The sequence below is a fragment of the Orycteropus afer genome, unplaced genomic scaffold, assembly GCF_000298275.1.
Source record: "Orycteropus afer afer isolate SDZICR_OR568_19922 unplaced genomic scaffold, OryAfe1.0 scaffold00291, whole genome shotgun sequence".
Lineage (NCBI taxonomy): Eukaryota > Metazoa > Chordata > Mammalia > Tubulidentata > Orycteropodidae > Orycteropus > Orycteropus afer.
The window spans coordinates 2,256,013-2,269,776 of record NW_006921878.1 but is presented as its reverse complement, the minus strand read 5'-3'; the positions used below and the strand labels follow the sequence as shown (position 1 = coordinate 2,269,776).

At 59.4% G+C, this 13,764-nt stretch overlaps 3 protein-coding genes across 3 annotated transcripts in view; 1 reads left to right on the top strand and 2 right to left on the bottom strand.

Moving 5' to 3' along the window:
- MFSD12 (major facilitator superfamily domain containing 12) overlaps positions 1 to 4,155 on the top strand; it is an 11,621-nt gene extending 7,466 nt beyond the window's left edge. The window contains exons 4-11 of the mRNA XM_007951087.1: positions 90 to 228; positions 310 to 489; positions 858 to 950; positions 1,041 to 1,133; positions 2,161 to 2,331; positions 2,416 to 2,510; positions 3,888 to 4,018; positions 4,133 to 4,155. Coding sequence (XP_007949278.1) covers positions 90 to 228; positions 310 to 489; positions 858 to 950; positions 1,041 to 1,133; positions 2,161 to 2,331; positions 2,416 to 2,510; positions 3,888 to 4,018; positions 4,133 to 4,155 — 925 coding nt within the window. The remainder of the gene's footprint in view (positions 1 to 89; positions 229 to 309; positions 490 to 857; positions 951 to 1,040; positions 1,134 to 2,160; positions 2,332 to 2,415; positions 2,511 to 3,887; positions 4,019 to 4,132) is intronic.
- Positions 4,156 to 5,049: 894 nt separating this feature from the next.
- On the bottom strand, positions 5,050 to 8,695 carry CUNH19orf71 (chromosome unknown C19orf71 homolog). Its single transcript, XM_007951086.1, has 4 exons — positions 8,607 to 8,695; positions 5,708 to 5,946; positions 5,493 to 5,618; positions 5,050 to 5,231 (listed from the first exon to the last, which is right to left on the bottom strand). Exons 1-4 carry the CDS (start codon positions 8,693 to 8,695, stop codon positions 5,050 to 5,052), a joined length of 636 nt encoding a protein of 211 aa, XP_007949277.1.
- A 2,309-nt stretch (positions 8,696 to 11,004) lies between these two features.
- Positions 11,005 to 13,764, bottom strand: part of FZR1 (fizzy and cell division cycle 20 related 1) — a 14,487-nt gene continuing 11,727 nt past the window's right edge. Inside the window, exon 13 of the mRNA XM_007951085.2 lies at positions 11,005 to 11,124. Within this exon, the coding sequence (XP_007949276.1) occupies positions 11,005 to 11,124 (120 nt within the window). The remainder of the gene's footprint in view (positions 11,125 to 13,764) is intronic.

The following is a 13,764-nucleotide window of genomic DNA, read 5'->3' as shown; positions in this document are numbered from 1 at the left end:
CTCTGCCTGGGGCTGCCTTGGGGAGGAAGTGCCCATGTGGCGTGTGGTTTCCGCAGCGGGCTGGGCTGAGGCTTCTCGCCCCTTGCCAGGTACGCCTTCACCGTGGTGGCCAACATCACTGTCTACGGCGCTGCCTGGCTCCTGCTCCACCTACAGGGCTCCCCGCACGTGGGGCCCGGCCAGGAAGTCGGTGACCAGCTGGGGGTCCAAGACGTGCCAGTGTTTCGGGTGAGCTGGGGTCAGGGGTACCCCAAATCCCCAAACTTGGGGCTCGAGCTACTGCTGACCTTTCTTTTGCCGGGTTCCCAGAACCTTTCCCTGGTGGTGGTGGGCGTCGGGGCCGTCTTCTCGCTGCTGTTCCACCTGGGCACCAGGGAGGGGCACCGACCCCCACCAGAGGAACCAGATGAACACAGCCCCCTGCTGAGCCCGCCCGCCCGGCCCTTGCTGTTGTGGAAACACTGGCTTAGGGAGCCGGCCTTTTACCAGGTACATGGGTGGAAGGAGGGCCATGAAGGCCTGGAGTCAATGTCCCACTCCCCCCCAGGCCAGGGCTGTGCCTTCCAGGAAGCAGGGAGGGGTGGCATGCATAGCTGTTCCTCCATTCCATACCCATGGGAGACATTACTAATCAATTACTGTGCTCTTCTCTGCCTGACTAACTAGAAAGTCACTACTAAAGGATTCTGTGCCAGCTTGATGCAACCTGTTTGCATTCATCCGCTTCCCTGCGTGGGCGCTCGGCTAGCCTCTCCTCCTGCGCCCTCTGCTGGTGGGAGTGGAGAAGGCCCCTGTCCACAGTCAGGGCCTCTGGCTTGCAGGGCCTCCCTTTGATCCCTGGGTCTGTCTGTCCACAGGTGGGCCTGCTGTATATGAGCACAAGGCTGATCGTGAACCTGTCCCAGACTTACATAGCCATGTACCTCACCTACTCCCTCAACCTGCCCAAGGTGAGCTGGGTGGGGGCGGGGCAGGGAGGTGGATGGCCCCCGGCCAGGGCAGCCAGTGCTAAACCTCCCCTTCCGGCTTTGCCCTGACAGAAGTTCATCGCGACCATTCCCCTAGTGATGTACCTCAGTGGTTTCTTCTCCTCATTCCTCATGAAGCCAATCAACAAATGCATCGGGAGGAACGTGAGTGTGGGGCCCTGGGGGAGCCGGGGTTGAGGGGTGGGGACAGCCCTGCAGACAGGAGCTCACACAAGTCAGACCCAGAGACCTGGGGATCCCAGACCCAGTGGCTCTGGTTTCCTCTAGACTCTACAGAGTTCTTGCCTCGGGAGGCCCAGGGTGTTGGAGCCAGGAGTTGTGGAATCCTGTCTTCTGAGCTTCCTAGTCCTCACACTCCTAGGGCTGCAGAGTCCTAGAACTTTCTAGAACAACTGAAATATTCTGTGCTGTTCAATATGGTACCCATGTGTGGCTCCTGAGCGCTTGCATTGGGGCTGGTGCAACAGGAACGGGATTCTCCATTTTAATTAATTAGCTAATAAATTAAGGAGCCGTGGTGGCCCAATGGTTAAGCACTTGGCTGCTAACCAAAAGGTCAGTGGTTTGAACCCATCAGACACTCTGTGGGAGAAAGATGTGACGGTCTGCATCTGTAAAGATCAACAGCCTTGGAAACCCTCTGGGGCAATTCCACTCTGTCCTCTAGGGGCACTGTGAGTCGGAATCGACTCTGTGTCAGTGGGTTTGATTTTTGGTTTGGTGGCACAACGGGTAAGTGCCCAGTTGCTAACTGAACCTACCCAGCAGCTCTGTGGGAGACAGACCTGGTGCTCTGCTCCCATAAAGATTTCAGCCTAGAAAACCGCGCGGGGCAGCTCTGCCCTGTCACATAGGGTCGCTAGGAGTCGGAATCGAACACCCTCTAACAGCAGTGTCAGTTAATGAGTGGATTCGCGTGTAGAGTTAATCACGGGCGGTTCCCATATTGAGCAGCACCATTGGAATGTTGGTTCCACGGAGCTCTGAGAACCTCTGGTGTCTGGATCGTAGAATTCCATGGGGCAGGGCTGGGGGTTCCCTTAGGGAGTGTCCAGCTCAGCCCTGCTTCATTGGGGGGAGTGGCGTGGTGGGTTGAAGATCGGTGAGGGTGTGTGCTGGGCTAGCGGGTGCCAGCAGCTTGCCACCTGACGCTGGGCCGGTCTCCCTGCAGCTGACCTACTTCACCGGCCTCCTGGTGATCCTCGCCTTCGCAGCCTGGGTGGCGCTGGCCAGCGGGCTGGGCACGGCCGTCTATGCAGCGGCTGCGTTACTGGGTGCAGGCTGCGCCACCATTCTCATCACCTCGCTGGCCATGACAGCTGACCTTATTGGCCCCCATGCGGTAGGGCTGGAGGGCAGGGTTGGCGTGGAGGCTGTGGTCCTGAGTGAGGCCATGGGCACCTACCCCCTGCCTGTGTCTCCATAGCACAGCGGAGCCTTCGTGTATGGTGCCATGAGCTTCTCAGATAAGGTGGCCAACGGGCTGGCAGTCATGGCTATCCAGAGCCTGCATCCCTGCGTGTAAGTGGCAGTGCCCTCCTCCCGTCCATCCATCCATCCATTCATTCATTCGTTCATTCATTTGTCCATCTGTCTGTCCATCCATCCATTTATCCATTAACTCATCCATCCAGCCATTTGTTCATTCATCTATTGACTCATCCATCCATCTGTTCATTCATTCATTCACTAAGTCATTCATCCATCCATCCATTCCTCCATTTCTTCCTTAATTTGTCCAACCATCCATCCAACCATTCGTTCGTTCATTCATTCTGTGCGGATTTATTGCGCCTCTGCTGTGTGCTAGGCTCTGCTCTGGGTCCACAGACTCAGCCATGGACAGAAGTCCCCGCCCTGCTGGGACTCACAGCCTAGCTAGCCAAGGCCCTTAGAGGCCTGGTCATTCCTACCTTGGAGTGTTCGTTCATTCAACAAACGTGGTGTGTGTTGTGTGCCAGGTGGAGGACTATGCAAATGGACCCAGAGGAACATGGGGTGGGGATGGAGGGCTAGTACCCAGCAGCTGACTCAAACCCACAGAGCTCAGGTTTCAGACCCAGATGATTCTAGACCATGGAAATTGTGCCTTGCAGAACCCCAGGGCTGAGAACTGAGGCAGATCTCACCGAGCTGGGGGTTGGTAGCTGTTCTCATAACCCTACATAGTGTGTCATTGACACTGGTGATGAGTGCCAAGGAGACTACCACTGGGGCCTCCTGTCAGGGAGGGCTTCCCTGAGGAGGTGACATCAGAGCTGAGACCTTGGAGGAGGACAGGTTTTAGGCAAATCAGGAGGGATGGCCTGTCCAAAAGCCCTGGGGCAGGACCGGGCCTGGTGAACAGCAGGCTGGAGCAGAGGGAGGGAAGGGGAGCAAGGAGGAGGAGGCGGTGAGGTGAGGAGGGGGTGGAGCAGGTCTGGGGTGCTGTGGGCCCATGGGGAGGACTTGGGCTTTTACCTGAGGGGAGCAGGAGCTCTGGAGGGCTGGGAGCAGAGGGAAGCACCCTGGCTCAGGTGTTCACGGGCGCCCTCTGGCTGCTGCAGGGGGGACAGATGGGGGATGAGGGCGGAACTGGGAACCAGGTTAGAGGTGACTGTCCTGGTCCAGGTGGCAGTGATGGGGCTGGACCAGGTGGAGGCAGAGGGCGGGGAAGCAGGCGCTGTGGGGATAAAATCTGAAGGCAGAGCTGAGAGTACCGGCTAATGTTTTGGATGTGGGAGGGGAGGGGCAGAGGGGCAGATGGATGGAGCTGAGTCTGCTGGGGTGGGGGAGGGGCGAGAGAAGGAGGGGAAGGAGGTGGTGGGCGACTGGGGCTGGGGTGGTGGGTGGGGCGGGGTTCCCGTAAGGGCCACACCACAGGGGCCCACTCACCCGCGGCCTCCTCCTCGCCCCCAGCTCAGAGCTCTGCTGCACCGCCTGTGTGGGCTTCTACCACTGGGTGATGGTGGTGGTGACGGGCGGCGTGGGCGTGGCCGCCACCTTGGCCCTCTGCAGCCTCCTCATCTGGCCCATCCGCCTGCGGAACTGTGAGTGCCCTCCCCAGCACCCCCTTTAGCTCCCCTACCCATCAGGGTGGCCCGGCAAGCACAGCTGGCACAGGCCCCACCCCCACTTTACCCCACCCCCTTTCTCTTTTGCAGGGGACCCTGGAGCCTCACCCTGACGCTGGCCACACCCTGTGTGTTTCTATGCAAATACAAGCACGGTTATGCAAATTGTGTCAGGAGGGGCCTTTCCACAGAGGCTTCCCCCATCTGACTGTCACCGAGTCCCCCACTCTCCCACCCTGGATTGGCCCTGGGCTTGGTGAGGGCAGGACTCTGATGGCTTATCGTCATGGAGGGGACACCTAGCCAGGTTTCTGATACCCAGGGTCCTGTGGGCAGCCAGGGTTTGGGGGATCCCTGACTCCTGGCCAGGGCGCCCCCTCCCTCAGGCCCGCTTGAGGCCTAACTTCACCCTGCGGGCAGGGCCCTTGGGGGTGGCGTGTCACAGGAACCTGCCAGAGACAGGCAGCAAGGTCATGGGCTGGGCCAGGACCCCCAGCCATGCACGGGCAGCAGGACTGCCAGTGGTCTAGAGGGCCCACTGGGGCACAGGGACTGAGAAGTGAATAAACAGTGTCCCCACGGGCCAGGACTGTGGCCTCCAGACTCTTGTCTACAGGGACAGAGTGGAACGACTGCAGGCATCCCGGCCTGCTTCCGGAGCTGGGAGAGCTGGTGGGGGACGGGGACAGCTGGCCCACTCAGCTGAGCTCTATCCCCAGCCGTCGGTGCCCCGGCCTCCCAACATCCACCCCCCAAAAAACCACCCAAACCAGCTGCTGTCAAGTTGACTCTTCCTCACGGAGCCCCCGGGCGTGCCAGAACTGTGTGAGACCTCAGGGGCTGGGTGTTCCGGAAGTCGATGGCCAGGTGCCTCTGCGTAGATTTGAACCTCCCACTTTCTGGGTAGAAGCCGAGGGTGTGAACCATGTACGCCACTCGGGGCTCCCCCAGTGTCCCCAAGGGGAGAGGGCAGAAAGACGGAGGATGGGGTGGTGGCAGCATGGCTTTTATAAGTATGTGGGTGCGTAGATGGGCGGGGGCCGCAGGTTGGTCGAGGGGCAGTAGGGCTCGAGGTTCCACTGCCGGTAGTCCTGGGTCGTGTATCTCGGGCGCTGGGGCGGAGACAGGTACTGCACGTAGTCAGATGCCTGCAACTGTGGCTCTGCTCCAAATCTGTCCCTGTTGGTCACTGCAGGGCAGAGAATTGAGGCCGCCTTGTGTCCCAGCTACGTCCCTCGGGGGGCAGGTTCTGGGGGCCCTTTTGGGACCAGAGCCTGCCAGGCTGTCCCCCCCTCCCTCAGCCTGGGTGGCCTTGTCTCCCCTCACCCCCAGCTCTCCCCAAAGGGTAAATTTGTTCCCAGCTGAGAGAGTCCTGTTGGAGGTGGGGCAGGCTGGAGGGCTCCCTGGAGGAGGAGGTAGAGGCTGGACAGGACTTGGGACCCCGCCTCACCGTATTCCTTCCCCCAGATGGGTCTGTCTTTCCACAGCAGGCTCCCCCATCGGGTGCCGGGCACCTGATACTGGGCGGGGATGGTTGCGTCGTACCACGAGGACTCCCGCAGGCGCTGGGTGTAGGCTGTGGGAGCAGAGGCGGCAGCGGTCATTTCAGCTCCGTCCCTTTCCCCAGTAGCCCGCGGGCGGGGAGGGGGCGGGGGACGCACTCACGTGAAGGCAGACTCTGCTCCCGGTGGCCGTGGCATCCGTGCCAGCGCCTGTAGGCGGCACGGTTGGGGCTATCCAGTGCTCGGGGCAGCAGGTACCAGGCATCACGGGGGTCTGAATTGGTCAGGCCTGTGTACCACAGCTGGCCAGCTGCGTCCCGGCCCATGGGCGTATACTTCCAGCGCGTGGCCTGCTTGATGGCTGGTGCCCAGCGTGGGCCCTCCAGGGACAGGTAGTCATCACTGGGGGACCAGGTGGGATGGCGGTGAGCCTGTGGCTGGGCCCTGGGCCTGCCCAGTTAGTCTGCCCGGCTCCAAAATGGGTACATGTGCCCTCACGGTGCAGGGGAGGGTGCCAGGGCCTGCCCAGGGTGGGGAGTGAGTTTGGGCTCTGTGCAGGGGCTTCCATGGCCATAAGCCCCTCCTCTGACCTCATCCCCTGGCTGGCAGGGTGAGACCCCTTGTAGGTCCTCCTCTCTGCACACCTGCCCAAGAACCCCCTTGCACCTTTAAGTTTTTCTGCAAGTGCCTCTCCCGCTGGGACACGGGGTGCGGGGGCATGAGGCTCTGGCCACTCCTGAGTCCTAAATCTTCATTCAGCTTCGATTTCTTCAGGGACTTAAGGATCCCTACCTCCTGGAAGCCCTCCACCCTGCCCCAGCTCTGGAGGTCTGCACGGGTAGGATGGGGTCCCTGGCTGGGGGGAGAGGGGCCCTGGGGGTCTGAGCGAGTGTTCAGTTTTAGCCTGGCCTTAGAGGCATGGCTTGGGGATGCAGAAAAATCATGTGGGGTGTCCAGGCCCCCCAAGGACCTGGTGGGCAGCCTGTGCCTTTTGTCAGGGACCAGCAGGAGGGAGGAGGGTGCAGGCCTCTTGGCTTCCTTCTAGGAGAGCCCTCATTTAAAGGAGAAACCATGTAACTAACCACACAGGGAGTGCCTCTGGCCAGGGAAGGCTGAGAAGGTATGGAGGGCTTCCCAGAGGAGGAGCCCAGCCTGACAATAAGGACGTGCAAAGGCCCCGGGGCAGCAGGAGGAGGGCGGTTTAAGGAACAGAGACTCAAGGCCACCAAGGCTGCAATCCAGAGAGGGAAGTGAAAATAAACTAAAGACGTTAGAGACCACGTGCTGTTAAAACTAAACACACAGGGTAACGACCCAAAGCCGAGGAAGCTGGAGGGAAATGCCGTAAGCAGAAACCTCAAGGGGCCATTCCCTGGGGGAGGCAGCCGTATGGCAGCGCTCCTGAGACGCAGATGTCCTCAGCAGGCAGGCCTCCGAGGTGCCCCACTGTGCAGCCGGCCACCACCACTGTCCTCCCACTGTTTCCACTGTCCCAAACAGAACCTCAGGCCCCCTTAACCTCCCATGACCAAAGATGTTCTGCTTTGAATTTTCTGTTGCTACTACGTCAGTAATGAAAAACCTGCTGAAACCAACAGAAAAGATTTTTTTTGAAGTAATAAGGATTTTGGGAAAATTAGGTGGGACACATGTCCCAGTGGACTCAGGTGGATGGATTGGTGGGGTGAAGCCCTAATCTTTAGATTCACACAATTATTCAGGTCCCCGCCACACAGCAGTATGTACAAAAATTGGGATACCAGCTTCCCAAGAAACCTAAGAGACTGAAAATGTTGGTGGGTGACAGCTGTCCCATGAGTCACGAAAGCATTAAGCAATAATTCTCATTCCTCCTTCTCCCAGCCCCCGAGAGTTTACAGTCAGCGTCTGTCTCGGCACACTGGCCTAACTTAAACCTGGTGTTGAAAGACCAGAGAAACCTTTTGAGAAGAAATTGCAAAAGTATAACCCAGCAGCCATGGTTAGAGCAGACATTAATCACAATGATTAACTTTCTCTTTTTCTTTCCCCTCTCCTTCCTTCTACATAAACAGAATAGCTGAGCCTTTCATAGACCGTAAACTCCCTTAGGATTCTGTTTCTGTTGACATATTCTTTTGCGCGTTCGGCTCTCCCCCACGGGCCGTTTTAGCTGCTGACTGTGGTTTATGGGGCAAGGTGGCACTGAAAAGACAGACACTGCGTTTGGAGCAACCAAGATAAAAGAGGAAGCGGACATTCTTGGCAAGCTGAGGCCTGAGCGGGCCCACTCCCACCTTCTGCCCTCCCTCTAGAGTTCATCTTCCCGGGCAGGCACAAAGCGTGTGCAAAACAATTCTGACCAAGGCCGGTTTTACACCACGGACCAGAACAGTCAACAGAAAGTTCCCAAGCTTGAAGAGACTACTCATCCCTTAACAAAACATTACCAACGTCCCTCACCCTCCACCCCTTAGCCCAGTTCCCTTCACAAACCCGAGCCTGTGCCCAGCTCGGGGAGACAGACTTTAGAGAAGCAAGTGTCTCCCTGGGTATCACTACTCAATGAATCTCTTTCACTTCAACCTGTAGGGGTGACTGGTGGCTCCACTTGGACAAGGGATCAGAACCTTGTTGTTCCCGCATCACTGTCACGAAAACGGATTGCTCAGTCCTTGTCCTCGTGTCTGACCTCTCAGTGAGCGTTACGTTTTCAAGGTTCACCTGGGCCATGGCAGTTATCAGGCCTCCCCTCCTAATGGCTGATGCCCCCTAGCGTGTGGCTGGACCACCTGTGTTTCCGCATGGCCTGTGGTTGGACGCCACGTGGTTCCCACCCTTTGTCCTCGTGGATTAGGCTGCTGTGAGTGTTGGTGTACGACTGGCTGGCCGCTAGTGAGCAGGTGGGACGGGGGGGGGTCCCGACATCAGCCAGGTGGTCGGAGACTCAGGAGCTGCCAGCTTTGGGGGGCAGGGAGAGGACTTAGCTCAACTTTAGACGGCCTTTCACAAGCAGCCAGACCGAGCCCCTGGCGGGGTGGGATTCAGGGGAGGCTCTGCACAGGCAGGGCCGGGGGCCTCACCTGGACAGTGGCGCGGGAAAGTCGGTCTCAAGGGTCCCCCGGGGGACGAGGGGACGGGCAGCCTGCCGCCTCAGCCTCAGGGTCTCCATGGCTGCCTCTGCTTTCCAGTGGCTCCGGCCAGGAAGGCCTCTGGGGCCATTGTTGACAGCAACAAAGGCCACCCCGTGTCCTGGCAACAGAAGGTGGCTGGCCCAGCCCTGACCCTGGCTGCTGCCCGTCCCCCAGTGGGGGTGCACACACGGGGCAGAGGCTGGAGGGAGAGGGCCTCATTCCATATACTCGACGTTTGGGTGTGGATGGGGTCAGGGACAGTGGGGCCTGGGAAGTGGCCATCTGCTGGGCCCCCACTCACCACTGACCTGTGCTCAGCCTTCTAGCCGCTTGTCTCAGCTGCTTCATTTCTCTGAGTGGGTGCGGGGGCTTATAAGCCAGATCCGATTTCTGAGATTCCTTCCCCATGTCCCCCCTCTCCAGTGGAGACAACTCCATCCTGCTGGGGGCTCAGGCCAGAATGCTGGCACCCCTGCCACCTCTCCTCATCCCCGCCCACCCAATTCTTCATCATCTCGGTCTCCAAATGATGCTGGTACCCACATGTCCACCACGTCAGTCACAACTGCTAACAGTGGAACCAGCCAAGTGTCCGTCCACACATGATGGACGATGTGGCCCAGCCACACAAGGAAGACATGTTGTCAGGGGCCAGGGAGCAGGTTCTGACCCATGGCAACCCCACACACAGCAGAACCCGACCCTGCCGGTCCCCCAGCACCCTCGCGGTCATTGCTGTTTGGAGCCCGTTGTTGCGGCCACTGTGTCAGTCCGTCTCTTCGAGGGTCTTCCTCTTTTTCAGTAACCTTATTGTTGACCAAGCGTGATATCTGTGGCAGTTAAGGTTGTGTGTCAACTTGGCTGGGCCTGGCTGAGTGCCTGGGCAGCTGGGGGTAGTTACTCCCCATGATGAGACTGGCAGTCAGTTCCATGGTGGGACCTACCACAAGCAGCTGAGTAGCTGCTTTAGGGATGTGGTCTGCTTCCTGTGTATAAGAAACAGCTTTGGGAATGGTCTCTAGCTTACGGCACATGTGAACCCCACACGTAGCCGTGTCATTGCTGAGCAACATGCGCTACTGACCTTGGGACTTTCAATGGACTTGAACTAAAGGCCTGTCATGTGATTTGGTAACATTGGGACTGTGCCTTTTTACTTGTCAACCTTGGGTTTGTCAGCCTCAGCAGCCAGCAGCTGTCTGAGTGAAGGAATGCCTCTAGCTCCAGTGGGCCAGGAGCAGGAGGCAGAGCTGGACCCCAAGGCTGAGGGGCTTTCGCTCAGCCCCTAGAGCCTGGCACTTTGAACTTGGACTTAAAGCCTCCAAACTGTTAGAGAATAAACTCCTGTTTGTTAAGGTCATCCCATTGGTGGTATATTCCTGTCAGAGCAGCACTAGGGAACCAGGACACCATCCTCTCGTCTAAGAAGCATTCTGCCTGCACTTCTGAGACAGATTTGTTCATTCATCTGACAGTCAGTGTATACTCAATATTCTTCCCCAACACCATAATTCAAAGGCATCGATTCTTCTTTGGGCTTCCTTATTCACTGTTCAGCTTTTGCATACATACGAGGACCCTGACAGTACCGTGGCACGGGTCAGGTGCAGCCCTGCAGTCTTCAAAGTGACGTCTGTGCACATTAACACTTTAAAGAGGTATTCTGTGGCAGGTCTGCCCAACGCCATCAAGAGGAGGACCTGGATGAACCTCGGGAACATGACAGTGTGATGCTGAGAGAAGGCCGACACCACAGGCCACACAGTGACCCCACTGGTGTGAAATGTGCACAACACGCAAAGCGCAACGGAAGCAGCTGAGCGGTTCCTCGGGGGAGGGGAAGATGGGAGTGACCGCTGAGGGCCGAGGGCCGGGTCTGGGGACGAGAATGTTCCAGAACGAGGCAGGGGGCGTGGCTGGGGAGCACTGGGAATCTCTAAATGTCACCAATGTATATTGTAAGTTACTTTTGTTATATGTATTTTACCACATACACAAAAAGATGGTAAAAAACCCAAAGCGTCCAGAATCCAACTGCCTTCTGCCGCCTGCCCCTACTCTTGGCCACAGTCATGTCATCGTGTGCCTGCCCAGGGCCTCCCCCAGGTCTCTCCTCATGGTCTGGTCCCCACACAGCAGGTCCCCTCTCAGCACAGCCCTGGGGCGCCCACCTTCCTCAAGTGACAGCCGAGCCTCCCTGCAGCCCACGGGGACCCCCTGCACTCCCCTTCGCGCGCTCTCCAGCTGTACAGGCCTCCCGAGGCTCCTCCCCCTTGGGCTGTGCCCCGTGCCTGGGGGACCTCTGCCCACCTCGGGCAGGGGGCTCCACTGTTTTCATGTTACCTTCTCAGGAGGATCTGCTCACTTTCCGCCCGCCCCCTGCTCCGCCTCCACCTGCTGTGGCCGCGTCAGTGGTCTTGGCCTGGTCCCCGACTCCTGCCCGCACCCCCACACAGTCCACTCTCTGCTGCAGCAGAGGGGGCCCGTGAGCGCCTAAGTCTACAGCCCTCAGGTAAAAGCCCGAGTCCTCCTCAGGGTCTCGGCCCCTCTTGCCCGGGGGTCTCTCTGGTCTACTTCAGGCCTGTCCTCGAAGGTCAGGATTCAAAGCCCCCTCTTCCCCTCTTCCCTGCGGCATGACTCACTCCCAGGCCTGGGTCATTGCCACTGCCACAGCTACCCCCGGGTAGGGCAGCCTGGGTCTGCTGGTGCCCACACACTCAGCTCTGCTCACCTGCACTAAAGGACCGGGCTGCCCGTCTTCTGTCAGGGCCCAAGACCAGGCTCCCCACCGGCCGGGGTGGCCATGGCGCCTGACCCCGGCAGCCCCTCTGTACCACACGGTGCCTCCTTGCTCCCCATGGCAGCAACCAATCCAGTGTTCCACTGATGGATGCCCACCTCACGGTGGCCTCCGCCTCCCCCTTCATTGGTTCCAACACATGCTCTGGCCCCAGGGACGTGGCCATCCCATCCCATGCTTGGCCCCCCGCCCCATGCCTCCCACCACCACCGTCCACCATCCTCTGAACCCCTCTGCCGGGCTGCCGCACCCTCACTGCCACACTCGTGTCAGTTTCCCTTTATCGTCCAAAGTGATATCCAAGTACAATGGGAACCTCAGGTGCGCCCTGCCCACCCCTGCCCCCGCCAGCACGTCCTGTCTGCTGGCCTCTGGCTGGGCCACGTAGGGACACTGGGCAGATGGCCACTGCCTCACCATCGCCCCATTCTCTCAGGGCCCCCTCTGCCTTCATGTTCTGACAGGAATGGGCTCTCCACTGCCGTGGAAACCCAAGCGCACTCCCCTCAACAAGCAGCAGTCCTCCCCCTGCCCTGGCCAGCACACCCATGCTGGCCTCCGTCCCTAGGCTCCCGCCCTCACTGCCAACCTGAGCCCAGTGAACTAGGCCCACCCCCTTAGAGCACCTCACGGTAACAACACGGCAACTCGGGGCGCACACTGCACCCCCCTGCAGGGCTGCCCCATTGGGGTGTTGGTTGAGGCAGGTTGGGCGTGAGGCCTGTCAGGGCTGTCCAGGCCGGGTGTTAGCATTGTTCCACACAGTGCCAGCTCTGGCCCTGTCCCTCGCCCTCAGGAGGTAGCCTGTGGCCCCCCTGCCCCCCCGCAGAAGATCACACACACAGATGGCAGCCTTGGCTGTGAACTTGCAACTTGTTTAATGACAAGGGTGCTGCATCACAGATGAGCTCGTGCCCTCGCAGGTTGGGACACCTGCTGGCGCGTCACCTCTGCCCTCCCGTACCCCCAGGACCCGTATCTAAGGTGGAAGTGCAGGATCCCGTACCCCCAGTGCTAGGTGTCCCAGGCCTGGGTCCCCACAGGTGCTCACCACGGATGTGCACTCAACCCTAAACCAGACCACCAGGGGGCTCTTTGGCAACTGCACTGGGGGGTAGGGGGTGGAGTGAGGTGGAGGTGGGTTTGTTTTCTCATTTAAAAAAAAATCCAACAAAAAGATCTTGACCAATCAAAGCACCGGTGTCTATATACAAAGGGCCGCAGCAGCCTGGTGTCCAGGCCCAGGGTGCTGGGGGCTGGGAGAAGTTGGCAGGCCACTCACCCCACACCCTTGGCCTTGGGCATTCCCAGGGCAGCCCGTGAGAAACACAAACATCCAGTCAACCCACAGATACATATATACATGTGCTCCCGCACACGGGGCAGTGCTGGGACGGGCTCAATGCCTTGTGGGGTCCGTGCGCCCCACTTGCAGACCCATGCCTGTGTCTACCTCCCTGTCCAACGTCCCCGCCATCCCTGAGCACCTGACATGCAGCTGGCAGCCTCTCCCCGTGGGGGTGCTTCCTGGAGCGGAGGTGAGGGGGATGCGGCCCAGGAGAGGGTGATGACATGGGGGGCACAGGGCACGCCCAAGGAGCTCCCAGGCTTGCAGACACCTGGTGGCAGTGAGGGCTGCTGTCCACCCCTCCTTCTCCCTTGGCCTCCCCATGGGAGCAGCACAGGAGAGGGACACACCGGGTGGAGCGGTGGGGATGAGGCAGGAGGGTGTGGGAGGGCCCAGGGGCATGGGAGCCGTGGCCAAGGCCCACCTGCCATGAGCCGGCAGCCTTTAGAACAGACCGTCTCTCTGAGGCAGGAGGGCACGCAGCAGCAGCGGGGCCCAGGCCGACACGGCGCCCTCGCCTGGCCTGACGCTGTCCTCTGATAAGTCAATCCTGGATGGTCTCCTGTGGGCTCTGCTGTGCGTCCAGGCGGCCCACTCCTCAGGCAGCTGCTGAAGCCATGGCCTTAACAAAAACATGCCCCTCAAAGTCACCACAGTGGGTGGCATGAGATCCGAGTGCGGGGGCCAAGAGCAAAGGTGGCCAGAAAGGAAGCTTGCTCAGGGTCCGGTGGGGAAGAGATGGCAAGTCCCACAGGCTGGCTGTGCGGCCACCAATCTGCCCACAAACCTGCTAGGCTCTGCCCACGGCCATCCGGTCTGTGTGGGAGTTAATGTATTCAATGAAGGATGGCTGGCCAGGCTTTGGCACCTGTCCGGGGCTGCCGTGCCCACGTCCCTGCCCCGGCCAGCAGGCCATCTGTCCAGATGCAACAGTGGGCGGTTGCGGTGAGCGTGCACAG